Source organism: Salmo salar, chromosome ssa04 (genome assembly GCF_905237065.1).
Source record: "Salmo salar chromosome ssa04, Ssal_v3.1, whole genome shotgun sequence".
NCBI lineage: Eukaryota > Metazoa > Chordata > Actinopteri > Salmoniformes > Salmonidae > Salmo > Salmo salar.
The window spans coordinates 28834779-28849661 of record NC_059445.1 but is presented as its reverse complement, the minus strand read 5'-3'; the positions used below and the strand labels follow the sequence as shown (position 1 = coordinate 28849661).

The 14883-nt window shown below is 40.2% G+C and overlaps 1 protein-coding gene across 2 annotated transcripts; it reads left to right on the top strand.

The window, feature by feature from the left end:
• Positions 1 to 216: 216 nt before the first annotated feature.
• LOC106602731 (guanylate cyclase soluble subunit alpha-1) lies at positions 217 to 13974 on the top strand. 2 transcript variants are annotated; one of them, XM_014195552.2, is made up of 8 exons: positions 217 to 779; positions 1048 to 1109; positions 1491 to 1585; positions 1853 to 2637; positions 6353 to 6838; positions 8743 to 8886; positions 11647 to 11801; positions 13024 to 13974. In XM_014195552.2, the coding sequence occupies exons 1-8, from the start codon at positions 537 to 539 to the stop codon at positions 13217 to 13219; spliced, it is 2166 nt and encodes a 721-aa protein (XP_014051027.1). In that variant the 5' UTR covers positions 217 to 536; the 3' UTR covers positions 13220 to 13974. The 2 variants fall into 2 exon arrangements, with proteins under 2 accessions (XP_014051027.1, XP_014051028.1); XM_014195553.2 differs by lacking the exons at positions 217 to 779; positions 1048 to 1109 and adding an exon at positions 1255 to 1370.
• Positions 13975 to 14883: the final 909 nt, after the last annotated feature.

The window sequence follows — 14883 nt, the reverse complement described above, 5'->3', positions numbered from 1 at the left end:
CATGATAAATACCTTTACTAAAATAATTAAAAGCCTGAATTAAAAGCCTGTATTTCGGGGTGTCACAACAAAATACCATTGACAAGTCACAGTTAGTCATTCGTGCCTAACGGTATTGCGCACAAATCATCAACCAACTCTAACCGTCCACTGCACGGGCGGAGTAGTCTACAAGGCATTTCATACTGATATATATTTTAAGAGCCCAACCTACTCGCGCATCGATTGGCCAGGTCGACTCTTCTGTCGGTTTTCATTGGTTTGTGATAATGGTATTTCACTCATCTTTTGCCCATGTAATTTACTATTAATATTGTATGTGGTTGCTGGCGTAGGTGCGGATCATTTATAACATACGAAAGGGAGAAAGACAGGTGTCCACAAGAGAGGATGCGCATAAAATAATACATTTTTTTTTCTCCTCGCTCCCTTGCGAATGCCATGACGTGGGAATGGAGTTTCCAACTGAGACAGGAGTTGCGTGTCCAAAATGTAGACATTTGCATGTAACCAAGAGATGAGGATAAGCACTAAGAATGTTTTGCGCAAAATTGAAAGACCTGAAAATCTCTGGAGAATGCCCGTTCTCCGGTATCGGTCGTATGGACGAACCCGGAGACTTTGAGGAATGTACAAGTGACCATACCGGGGATGTACTGGCAATTTCCAAGGATGTGCATGGAAATGTATCGGAGGTGCTACCTCAAAGGAAGACAAGCAAGACTAGAGTCAATCTTCATTCATTAGGGGAGAGCATCCGCAAATTGGCATGTCCGGAGGTAAATTGAGATTGTACTACAATAAAGCAATTTCTCAAAACATTCATCAGAATTGATTTGTGCACTGTTGTTGAGTGTAGTCTCAGAAGAGAGCAGTTTACACCGTGGAACATGTACAGTTCGGAACAAAAAAAACGTCTGTTTTGCTGGTTTTATCTCGAACCAAATGATTGGTTTGCTGTTGTGTTGATGTGATTGCAATGGGCCAAACTATAAGATTTCTTATACAAATATCTTGTCAATAAACTTCTCGACTTGTTGTTTACAGTTTCAAAGACTGCATACTGCCTTTCTGCAAATGATGAAACAGCATACGTTAGACAAGAAATGGTAAGAAATAAGTCCAATAAATGTTGGCGAAATTAATGATTTTTTACTATGCTGCCCTGATATTTAATTATTGTCAAAGGTCATGATTATAATAAATGACAATGTTCAGTTCAATTGAATGCGTTCCGATATTATTCTTGTTGAAGACCTATTGACTATATTCCATGCATGGATGCACCATGTATCACGACCTGTATATGGTCAATCAGCAAGATGGCTTTGAAGGCAACACAAGGAATAGGAAAAATAGCCAAACCGTAGGTTAGAAACTTTTTTTCATAACATGCATGGGATTTCAAGGAATACGATATCTAGACCCATTTATTAATATGGGGAGTGCAGTGCTTACTAATATAATACTAATATAATTTCTGTCCACAGCCCTTCCGTGTGTTACGCAGACATCTGTCAAGATAGGAGCTTTGATCGACCAGAGAATTTAATGGAGATCATGAAGAATTATTCTCTAAAAACAGGTATTGTAAAGCTGATTGAATTCAAACAACACTGAACATGAGTTGCTTTTATTCCATTTTGGATGTTTTTAACATCTGTTATATTCATGCCTCTGTGAAACAAAAAGCAATTTTTTTTTACCTTGTGTGGAAAATAAAAATGTTATATTCTATTCGTTTGTATTATTTTCTATTCTAATATACAGTATTGTATTTCATTTTTTATTTACATAGTGTAATTCTATTCTATTACATTGAATAAGTGTTTTGCCCTCCTTTTACGACCAGGTATTCACATGGACGCTTTGAAAGTCTCCCTTGGCGAGGAGCTGTTCCAAACGTGCTTCGACGAGGACGGCCATATTCTGCGGGTAGTGGGGGGAGCCCTCAGCGACTTCCTGAACAGCTTCAACGTCCTGTTGAAACAGAGCTGCAGCCCAAACCCGCTAGCACCAGCCGCTCTGCAAGCCGAACCAGACAGGAGAACAGATTATGTAAACAATGAAGAAGCGTCGGTGCTGTGCCTGGACAAGGATCTGGGTCTGCTCACCGTTTACTACTTCAACCCCAGGCAGACCACGGAGCTCTTCTTCCCTGGGGTCATCAAGGCGGCCGCCCGCCTGCTCTACGACACCACCGTGGAGGTGTTGATGGACATGGAGATGGACCTTCAAGGAGGCACCAAGGAGAGCATAGGCCCCTTGCAGTTTCAGGCTGGGCCCCGGCAGCCCAGCCTGCTCTACTCGGTGGTGGTGAAGAACGCCAAGAGCCTGAGCCCCAGTCCCATGAGGGCCACGTCAGTTGGGACCATGCCCACCTCGCTCTTCTCCTCCACATTCCCCTTCCACCTCTTTCTGGATCAGGACCTGGGTCTGTTGCAAATCGGGGATGGCCTCCGGAAGAGACTTAGCCGGAAGGACGGCCTGAGGCGGCCCACTGCCTTCCTGGAGCACTTTGCCATCGTCACGCCCCAGATCAGGTGCACCTTCCGAGGCATCTTGACTATGCTGAACACACAGTTCATCATTCGGATAAAGCACCAAGGTGGCTCCATGGCCGATGACACAGGGAGGGTATGACCCTATTTCGACTGAATATCAGACCTGTGTTCAAATAGTATTTGAAGTCTTGAGTGATGCTTCATTGAGCTCGCCTGGTTCAATGGAACCAATGGAATAGTCCCAAAGATGCAAACCCGCCCATTCGGCAGTCCAGTCAGGTTTAAGCTAACCTAACGTAGCAGTCGTAGAAAGACGCCTGAGCGGAGTTCCCACTATCGTTTTTCAGTGGAAAGTTAGGTGGAAAATACTATATCCCTTGAAACATCCACTTTCTGTTGATTCCGCAGGAAGTGGGCTCAAGCAAAGACTCAGTCTTTGATTTCCAAAACCATTTGAACTCAGGTCTGCTAGATATGACCCTTTGGAGTTGAGACGAATGACTCACAAGGAATCGAAGGTTGTCTAAATGCAGATTTGATGTTAGAAATAGCCCTTCAGAAAGGCAAAATGCTGCATTGTTAATTATTATGTGCTAATTAGCGGAATGCTCCCCCTGAGGTAGAGAACAACATAAGCCCAGGATGGAATTGGACAGCCGGGTCTCATAGACTAGATGTAATATAGTAAATGTAAATCCGGGACACTCAAATTAGTATGATATGGTTACATAAGACAGATGGTTACTTAAGGCAAAAAACAAAAGTAGGGTGCTTGTCAGGGTGGATGGGCAGGCATATAAAGCGAACGTCTAGCAACCCAAAGGTTGCAAGTTCGTATTTCATTACAGACAACGTTAGCTAATTAGCAACTTTTCAACTAGTTACTACTTTGCAACTACTTAGAATGTTAGATAACACCTCCCTTAACCCTAACCTTAACCCTTTTCGCTAACCATAGTCCTTTTAGCTAACCTTAATCTTAACCATTTAACCTAACTTCTAAACTTAACTTAACTCTAACCTTAACCCCTAACCCCTAGCCTAGTTAATGTTAGCCAGCTAGCAAATGTTAGCCAGCTCGCTGGAATTCGAAAAATATCATACGTTTTGAAAATTTGTAACATATCGTACATTTTGCAAATTTGTAACATATTGTACATTTACAAATTCGTAACATAACATGAATTGTAATTCGTAACATATCATACAAAATGGGTGATGGACATCCAGAAATGAATACATACCATACAAAACGTAATATATCATATTAAATCATCTTGAATTTACATACAGAATAATACAAAATGCTCTGAGACCAGGTTTAATTGAAGGCAATATGTCAAATCAGTTCACCCATCAAAGTCTCTCATGAGGATGCTGATATAATCATGTTACAACCTCTATTTATGGCCAACTATTTAGAGCAGTAAAAAGAAAGTCAGGTCAGGTCAAAACATATACAAAGTTAACTATTCACCGGGTGAGTTTCCCTGAAAGCTTCATAGTTATTGTGACACTTTATTTCTCTCAGTGAGTCAGACCATTCATAGAACTACGAAGTACTTCAATTGGAGAATTTTGTTCACTTCGCGCTATCTAGCTACATTAGCTACAATGCTTTTGGCAAACTCACCCTTGATTAGTAATTTGGGCAATTATATGCCATTCAATGACAGATGATTTAATCAGATCTGTTCCTTTGTGTACCTTGAAGTAGTGTCCAGAGCCTGAACAACTAAAGACAATACTTACAGTCATGTCCAAAATGACTGGCACCCTGGACAAAGATGAGCAAAATTGTATCAAGTAAATACACTGAACAAAATAATTATTGCAACATGCAACAATTTCAAAGATTTTACTGAGTTTATCATTTTTTTTTTACCATTATTGTACCAGGTAAGTTGACTGAGAACACATTCTCATTTACAGCAATGACCTGGGGAATAGTTACGGGGATGAATGAGCCAATTGTAAGCTAGGGATGATTAGGTGACCGTGATGGTATGAGGGACAGCTTGGGAAGTTAGAGTTCATATAAGAAAATCAGTCAATTGAAATAAATTCATTAGGTGTGACCATTTGCCTCATGCAGCGCAAAACATCTCCTTCACATAGAGTTGATCAGGCTGTTGATTGTGGCCTGTGGAATGTTGTCCCACTCCTCTTCAATGGCTGTGCGAAGCTGCAGGGTATTACCGGGAACTAACACCCTGTTGTACATGTCGACCCAGAGCATCCCAAATATGCTCAATGGGTGACATGTCTGAGTATGCAGGCTATGGAAGAACTGGGACATTTTCAGCTTCCAGGAATTGTGTACAGATTCTTGCGACATGGGGCTGTGCATTATCATGCTGAAACATGAGGTGATGGTGGTGGATGAATGGCAGGACAATGGGCCTCAGGATCTCATCACGGCTCAACGTTGTTTGGGTTAGGGAGGGTTTGGCTGGCCGGATGTAGCGCATGGGCGCATGCACACTGACACGGTCGCCAGTACAGTGTTTTCTCCGACACATTGGTGTGGCTGGCTTCTGGGTTACGTGTGCATTGGGTCAAGAAGCAGTGTGGCTTGGCGGGGTTGTGTTTGGGAGGACACATGGCTCTTGACCTTCGCCTCTCCTGAGTCCGTACGGGAGTTGCAGCGATGTAACTACCAAATGGATATGATGAAATTGGGGATAAAAAAAGATGAGCATGCAAATCAGTATCCCTGCCACTGTTTCTTAAAGTTTGTGCAGAAATTCTTCGGTTGTGCAAACCCACAGTTTCATCAGCTGTCTGGGTGGCTAGTCTCAGACGATCACGCAGGTGAAGAAGCCGGTTGTGGAGGTCCTGGGCTGGTGTGGTTACACGAGGTCTGTGGTTGTGAGGCCGGTTGGACGTACTGCCAAATTCTCTAAAACGACGTTGGAGGTGGCTTATGGTAGAAAAATTAACATTAAATGATCTGGCAACAGCTCTGGTGGATATTCCTGCAGTCAGCATGCCAATTGCACACTCCCTCAAAACTTGAGAAACTTGAGACATTGTTGTGTGATAAAACTGCATATTTTAGAGTGGCCTTTTATTGTCCCCCAGCACAAGGTGATGATCATGCAGTTTAATCAGCTTCTTCCCACCCCTGTCAAGTGGATGGATTATGTTGGCAAAGAGAAATGCTCACTAACAGGGATGGAAATATATTTCTACACAAAACCTGAGAAATAATACTTAGCTATATTGTATGCACATTTTTTTGTGCAAATTATATTATTTTATACTAATACAATTGCTCAGAGAAATACATTTTGTTTAACAAGTAATACAAACAAATCATAAAAAGATAGGGGTCCAAATTATTGGCACCACTGTTTTCCATACTCCGCCACCCTCCCCTTGCGAGGATAACGGCTACTGAGACTTTTTCTTACATGTTTTATGAGATTGAACACATTGGGAGGGACCTCAGACCATTCCTCCATATAGAATATTTCTAGACCCTTGATATCCTTTGTCTGCGCTTATGGACTGCCCTCTTCCATTCATGCCACAGGTTTTCAATGGGGTTAATGTCCTGAGATGGCCATTGCAAAAGACTGAGATGGCTATTGCAACATTTTAATTTTGTGGCCAATCAACCTTTTTTTTGTGGATTTTGATGTGTGCTAGGGGTTATTGTCTTGCTGGAAGATCCACTTGAGGCCAAGTTTCAGCCTCCTGGCAGAGGCAACCAGGTTTTTGGCTAAAATGTCCTGGTACTTGGTAGTTCATGATGCCGTTGACCTTGACAATGGCCCCAGGACCAGTGGAAGCAAAATATCCAGACAGACATTTATCTCATGTCTTATTTTCCTCTCTTCTAGCTCATGGACCTGAAAGGCCAGATGATCTACATCTCAGAGTCCAATGTCATCCTCTTCCTGGGATCGCCATGCGTAGACAAGCTGGAGGAGCTGACTGGCCGGGGCCTCTACCTGTCTGACATCCCTATTCACAATGCCCTGCGCGACGTAGTCCTGGTGGGCGAGCAGGCCAAGGCCCAGGACGGCTTGAAGAAGCGCCTAGGCAAGGCCAAGGCGGCCCTGGAGCATGCTCACCTCGCCCTGGAGGAAGAGAAAAAGAGGACGGTGGATCTGCTTTTCACCATTTTCCCAGGGACGGTGGCCCAGGAACTTTGGCAAGGCCACACAGTGGATGCCAGGGAGTTTGAGCATGTCACCATGCTGTTCTCTGACATCGTGGGCTTCACGGCCGTGTGCTCACGCTGCACACCTATGCAGGTGGTCACCATGCTCAACGAGCTGTACACACGCTTTGACCACCACTGTGGGGAGCTGGATGTATACAAGGTGTGTGTTACAGCAAGGCCCAAGGAAACTCAGGGAACTTCTCAATCAAAACTGGATTTACCAGATAAAACTAAACATTGTATAGTGGTTTATTTTACAAAGTGCCTGGTAATTACTTGGACTGATAAAGGTGAAACTAAATTCAGAATAATAACCACAGAATATATTTGTTTATGGGGATCGCTTGAATTAATTGAAATACTACGCAACATTTGGTACAATGCAGTTATCAATTGTGTGGAATTAAGTACCAGAAAATACCAGGATATAATATAATTTCTCAGTAAAACAGCAGTTAAACAGCAGTTGAAATGGAACAGCAAAAAGTGCCTTACAGTGTAACAGCTAAAATGAACATTATTGGGAAAATGGACTCCAAATGTGCCCAAAATGTTTCTTTAGTCTTATTCCACAACCCGTTACGGGATTGGATTGAATAGGTAAGGCCCTCTATATAATATTATGTTTATATCAACAGATTATTTTTAGAACAACAATTTATGTTGTTGATTGCAGACCCTTGCTGGCATTTCCATATTATGTTCATCCCATCATGAATACGGCTTCATTTGAATTAATTTAGCCATGGAGGTAATAAGGTTAGATATGCCTTATGTTGCTCTTCGATAGCGTTTTATAAGAATGTGTTAACTGATATGAATCATTTGAGAGTGGAGGCTTGTTTACTTCTTTCTTTTGCATAATTTAGCAATAATTTGTTAATGTATTAATATAGACAATACTTAACAGTTATGTCTTGACCAAAGCAATTTAGAGAGAATAATAGTTGTGTATTCTTAACAGTCCATCAATAATAAAAATGTCTACTCCAAAATAAGAGTCTGCAATATAAAAGAGATGCACAGGCTCCAAAAAGGGGAAAGACCATGGTTGTTTTTGACCTTGTCAGGATGAGACTGTTATGTGATTTAGGGACAAAAGTACTTTAAGTTCATGGTAGAAAAGTTATTTTCGTTGCGTTCTCTCATAGATTACACAAGTCTTGGATAAAAAATGACACAATTCCACCATTTTATCTAGGTTTAATATTTCTTAAAGAACAGACTGTACTTGTCTCATGGCCAAACTTGCTTGCTCTCAGCCAACTGTCCTGTAATCTGCGGGGAGTTTGGCTAATGTAATCAGTGTGTCACTGAAGTATAACAGAGGAGAGCAGCATGTCTGACGGATCATTCGTAAAGTACTGGGAAGTCAGAGGTTTCTTTAGGACCTGTTTCCATTCCCGGTCCAAAAATAGATTTTGTCTGCTTTCCAAATGGCACTCTATTCCCTTAATTGTGCACTACAATTCACTATATGGAGTGCCATTTGGAACATCAACTTTTACCGCACATTGCTAACCACCACCACACTGTCGAGTGCTCTCCTGCTCCGGAGTAAAACATAAACACCTCTCAGAATAACTATTTTGATTCTAATTCACACTGATTAAATTGGCCCTGATGATTGTTTTAATGTGTTTGTGTTCGAATGTGTCAACATCTACCCGTGGGGGAAGACTGTGTGACAAATTAAAATAGGTACAGTAGTTTTTGCTCACTTGACGTGTTTTTCATTACTTGTGCTTTTCATTAGGAGTATATGAATTGGAAAGGTCTAACACACAAATCAAGGAATTAAGAGGGCTAGAAAAACAATCATTCAACTTAAAGTCCTATGCATACATCATACAACTATACAACTATTCTCTCTCTGTACAGTCAATGTAGAAATTAAGATCAGAGGGTCTGTAGACAATGGGGGCACATCTTAAAAAAAAAAAAAGTTGAACGGTTCCCTCTGATCTATGCTATCTGATATTATACAAGTCTTGTGAGGAAGTTAACTGTATGCCATGTAGTTTGTCTATGGGATATTAAACTATTCTATTCGACTGTATCTAGGTGGAGACTATTGGTGATGCGTACTGTGTGGCCGGTGGCTTGCACAAGGAGAGCGAGACTCATGCAGTGCAGATTGCCCTCATGGCGCTGAAGATGATGGAGCTGTCCGATGAGGTCAGGACGCCCACTGGTGAGCCAATCAAGGTGAGTGTTACGGCTTACCTTCTTCACAGTGTGAAACCATCATTGGAAAGCCCTTTTCAGAATGGCACTGAGTTGCACAAGAAGTTGCCTGGACAAGAGAGTTTTGTACACAAAACTGATTTTCAGGCTTTTCTACTGTTACACCATTTACTCAAGATGTAGACAAAGTTGTTCCCTGGTAGCTGTTTTTTGTTTATATCTAGAATGACAATATTGTTCATCTGAAAGAGAGTGACTCTCCGTTTGTGCTGATCTATGACACGCTAGCACCTCCCCCGTTAAGAGGGGGGATGAGGCAACCTCAGAGTTACACACAAGGAATTTTATTCACACACACACAGACGGAGATGTACATGGGGATGAAGAATGGTAATGGTTCTGAAACAGGAGAAACAGAGGTAATGAATACACTGTACACAATGCAATAAGGGTTCCCAACATTTTTCCCCAGGGCCCCCCTTTTCACATTTGATTAATTCATGTTTATTGAGATAGCCTATATTAAATACAGCTTTTATAATTGATTTTGTTTAACTTGACGGACCTAGGACAATGTTGTTGTTTTGAAGCTCATTCCCTGCAATTCTACGTAGTTTAACAAAACTCATTACATCTTTTAGGTAGGCTAAATAATAATAATAATAATACTAATACTACTAATAATAATAATGGATATGGAACTCTAGACCCGATTTACCCAAATGTTCTTCCGCTACCAAATGTTTTATTATGATCATTTATATAAACCCTCAATTTAATTGTACATGTTCTCTTTTTCAGAAAGTGAATAGATTAATTGATAGCGACAGTCACACATCGTATAAGATTACTTCCCAAGCAAAGTCCAATTTCTTTGACTCCTCGACTTTAGAAGGTTGTAGCTCAACTTCTGAATATCATAGAGACAAACAAAATATATTCCCATTGGCATCAAAGTTGTGTCTTCCTCTGGCATTTTACCGCTTGTTTCTTGCCAAAAGCATCGCAGATTTACGCATAATTTTAGATCAGTATAAACAATCGTGAATTGTAAATGATTAGCTATTTTATTATTATTACTAATTGTAGTAATTTTTTACCCCCAGTGAAACGTTGGTGCCCCACCAGGTTGGGAACCCCTGCGATAAGTGATAGCACAAGTAGAGTAACAAGGTTATTAACAAGGGAAGGACTGTATGAATGTATATGATACCTGCACATATTACAATACAGCTATACACAAAGGCAGCATATAACAACTATAAGAACAACAAGCAGGAATTACAGTATATACACAGTCACACTATATACAGTATATACAGTATATACATGTCACACTCACTTTGGTCATGCACACCAACCCACAAGTCCAGAGATATAGCATGAATGAGTCCAGTTGTTGATGGGCAGAGACAGAGATCTTGTGGGAGACTGTGTATTGTGTGACCTGCAGAGTCAAGAGGATGGGCAGATGTCAGACCGGCTAGTAACCTCCCTAACAACCTGACAGTGGCTCATCAACATCTCCAATTTGGAGATTATAATGAGAAAACTGCAGCTGTTCCTGTCTTTTGATATATTATTTGACATTTTACATTATATTGAAAGCTTAGAGGTAGTTGACCCCATCTTATGAATACCTAGAACACAGATTATTGACCCAAACCATGATTTGGATTCGTTCACTTTGCCACAGTTTAGCATTAGCATCATTGAACACAAAACAAGGGGTATACTACAAAGCAGGATCAAGGAGTTAGCCAGCTCTTTAGGAAGATAAGCTTTAAATGTGCATTGTCTTATATACTAAACAACCAAAAACACATCTAAGTTTAGCTTTCCTCTAATGAACTAGAAAATCTATAGTTATTTCTGGGTGATTTTCCAAAGTAGCTGGCTAACGCATAGATCCTGCTTTGTATACCCCTCTGGTTAACATGCTCCAAAAAGTAGGCCTAAATCACATTCAAGTAACTTCTAAAGTACAACTTTGTGGTCTGGGTGGTCAAGCGGTCTAAGCTGCTACCTCTAGAATACACAGAGAACACACATAACTGCTGTCAGTTATGGGACTGCCCTACTCCTTCGGATAGGACGTTAAACGGATATCTTGACTCTGTGGTCATTACAATTTCATGGCACTTATCATAAGAGTAGGGGTGTCCTGGCCTCATTTCCATCATGGCCACCTAATCATCCCTATCATTCCTAATTGGCATATATCACTCCTCACCTCTACACCATGCTACCTGATGGTTGCCTTGCATGACCAAAGTGGGTGCCACACATTGATGGTGGTGGATGAGGTGAGTTTCCTCCCTACTATGAAAGCGCTTTGAGCATCTGGAAATTGCTATATAAATTCAATCAATAAATCAAAGTAATAATTTGGCAAAATAATCCATTCAGAAGTAGAACGTGGATAAGGTTATATCACATAAAGCATCACAGCCGATAGCATGGGAAATGTTCTTGAATTATTATCATCAAATTACATTTAAATTATATTTACTAGTCAAAATGTGATTTCCCCAAAAGATAGGAGTTGCAATGACTTGATTGTGATTTCCAAGACAGTCTTTGAAGAACAATCACAATTTGTTGTTCCTTGAAATCACCTTGGTGAACTTTACTTTTCGAATACAGAAACATTTATATTGGATTTTAGTTGATTTCACTTTATAGCTGTCACTTCAAAGGAAAACTTAATATAATCAACGAAGCTTTGATTTAATGTTGCAGTTTTTTCCCTCAACACAAGTTATCTTTTTTTATTTACAGATGAGAATTGGCCTGCACACTGGCTCAGTTCTGGCCGGTGTTGTTGGCGTGATGATGCCGCGCTATTGTCTGTTTGGCAACAACGTCACATTGGCAAATAAGTTTGAGTCCTGTAGCGTACCTAGAAGAATCAACGTTAGCCCCACAACCCACAGGTGACTTAACACTTCTGCACTAGCAAAATATTTTATAGTTAATTTCACTGCCAGATCTCCCTATGCTCAGCCACTAGCTAATGTTTTATATAAAAAAATATGTTTTGAAGAGTCTTGTGTTTACACTTTGCATTGATGATCACATGTATCATTATGATGTGGTTATAATGTATCGTTGGTCATTAGCATGTATGTATTTATAATGTCTTAATTTTAATGTCTCATTAATTTGGATCACACTGTTTATCACAAAAGTCACACAGTAAATGATATTTTGTGTGGTGTTCTTCAAATGACACGCTACCTATAACTCACCGTGATAATGAAAGATGCACTGGCATTCATCAGAAGATAGACCATTAAACCCTATGGTGTCAACAGGTCTTGCCTGGATCTGTACTATTTACTCTTCGTACTTACACTACGTCCACTGTTGGGCATAGAATTAGAACCCTGATTTGGCTACCCAACATTTGTCATAGTCAATAAAGCTAAGGTCTTTACTACACACATTCTAGGATGTTCAGTGTGGTCTCTTTAGGGGCACAGTTGAAAACAGTTTCACAAAACACTTGATTGGCCATAAAGTTCACCCACCTTGTTTCCCAAGTCTAAATCTGTCCCTGATTGGAAGGAAAGAATGAAAACCAGATTGGCTATGGTTGTTCTCTCGGACTGTAATAATAAGATAGCCCTGGTGTAGGGCCTCTGAAATGTGTGTCCAAAAGATTACCTGGGTATTTGGTAGCACTTTCAATAAAGTCCTTTTTGCACCTGTGTAATAACACTGTAATTATTACATTAACAACATTGTTACAAATTTCTGCGTTGCTCTTATTATTAAAATGCAGTTACCAAAGAAAGATGTAAAAATATGTTAATACATTGTTATTACTAGTGTAATTACAGTGTACTGGTTGATTATGTTACTGTATATTTTTTGTAAGGAAGGCAAAACAACATTGTTTGTGTGTTTCAAGAGAACGTGTTTAACTTTCTATCCAGTTGTTGCTTTTTGGTTTCAGACAGTAACTGTGTTATACAATAAATTCATACACACATTCTCACAGTACAAGATAAATTGTTTATGTGGTCTTGCACAGGAAACAGGATCCAATGTTGATTGAATAGAGAGCCCCGTAGCCTCCATTTCTATCTGCAGCACATACTAAAACGTTGTATTTATATTCAAGATGGTTCATTTGTCCTTTTGGGTTTCCAGATTGCTGAAAGATTGTCCAGAGTTCGTCTTCATTCCCCGGACCAGACAGGATCTTCCGCCAAACTTCCCACCGGATATTCCTGGTGTTTGTTACTTCTTGGAGGCTTTTGATCAATGGTCGGGCAAAACCACAAGTGACTGTGAGACCGATGAACCATGCTACAGCAATACAAACTTCATGGCTGAGCAAACATAGATGGTATGATGAGACACAGCCAAACCTGGGTTCAATTAATATTTTAAATCTTTGAGCGTTTGATTGAGCCTGCCTGGAGCACCAAATGGGCAGAGTTTGCACTTTTAGCAATATTCCATTGGATTCATTGCGCAATTCAAGCTCAATTGAGCAGAGCTAAAGTATTTGAAAGAAAACTAATATTTGTTCCCAGGTCTAAATACAGCTAGCACCCGTTGCTGTAGATTTCTTTAGGTGATGTAGAAATGTTGATTATTCTCTTACAAAATCGCTAGATGTACATTTTGTATGCTTTCACTGATTTATTCACCTCACCAGATTCACATAATTTCTTACACTGTAATTACACTACAACTGCCTATGTAACTACCATGTAAATACATAGGTATTAATCACACATTGGGACTTAAAGGGATAGTCACCCAAATTACATATCGGTTTCCTTACCCTGTATGCAGTCTGTGGACAAGGTAAGAAAGCAATCCATGCTTTAATTTGGATTAACTGCTCTCCAAATGCAAGTCAATATCCCTGCATTTTCCGCCTCTCACCTTGTCCTTAGACTGCATACAGGCTAAGTGCCAAGCATATGTAATTTTGTAATTTGGTTAAACTATCCCTTTAAAGAGAATTACACAATAACTAATGACACGGCATGGCTAGAACACAATGAACGTGCTTCCATTACAATTAGCATTTATTACTGTGATTATTTTTGTATTGTCCAAGCGACAATAAATATTGTGATTAACAGGTTTGTGTGTCTACACTTCTACTACTCTGATGTTTGGAAAATATTTTCAGTTTTCCTGCGAGCATAGTCATAGTACATGTAACTGCCAAAATAAAGGAAACACCAACATAAAATGCCTTAATAGGGCATTGGGCCACCACGAGCCAGATGCACCTTGGCATAGAATCTACAAGTGTCTGGAAACTATCCAATGCAACACCTTTCTTTCACGATACATTTGATCATTTTACGTTTTGTTGATGGTGGTGGAAAATGTTGTCTCAGGTGCCGCTCCAGAATCTCCCGTAAGTGTTCAATTGGGTTGATATGTGGTGACTGATCATATGGTTCACATAGTTTTCATGCTCATCAAACCATTCAGTGACCAGTCCTACCTTGTGGATGGAGGTATTGTCATGCTATGGGGCATAGCCATGGTAGCCAAAATATACATGACCTTTTATACATGACCTTAAGCGTGATGGGATGTTAATTGCCTAGTGGTTAGAGTGTTGGGCAAGTAACTGAAAGGTTTCAAGTTCAAATGCCCAAGGCACAAATCTGTCGTTCTGCCCCTGAACAAGGCAGTTAACCCACTGTTCCTAGGCCATCATTGAAAATAAGAATTTGTTCTTAACTGACTTGCCTAGTAAAATAAATAAAATTAAATTGCTTATTTAACTCCGGAACCACACTTGTATGGAAGCACCTGCTATCAATATACTTTGTATCCCTTATTTACTCAAGTGTTTCCATTATTTTGGAAGTTACCTGTAGATTGTGTCGTGGAAAATGTAATCAATAATGAGGAGAGACAAGGTCAATCACCAATCAGGATATTTCTTTATTCAAAACATATTAATAACATCGATTAATTATTGCAATAATGAAGCTGGTCGACGAACCACCCTAAGATGATTCATTGAGAGCC

Excerpts from the sequence above, each read along its gene's own strand:
- LOC106602731 (XM_014195552.2), top strand. The coding sequence starts at position 537 with ATGTTTTGCGCAAAATTGAAAGACCTGAAAATCTCTGGAGAATGCCCG. Across the intron at positions 1,586-1,852 it reads GAATTATTCTCTAAAAACAG|GTATTCACATGGACGCTTTG; the intron begins GTATTGTAAAGC and ends TTTTACGACCAG. Across the intron at positions 8,887-11,646 it reads CCACTGGTGAGCCAATCAAG|ATGAGAATTGGCCTGCACAC; the intron begins GTGAGTGTTACG and ends TTTTATTTACAG.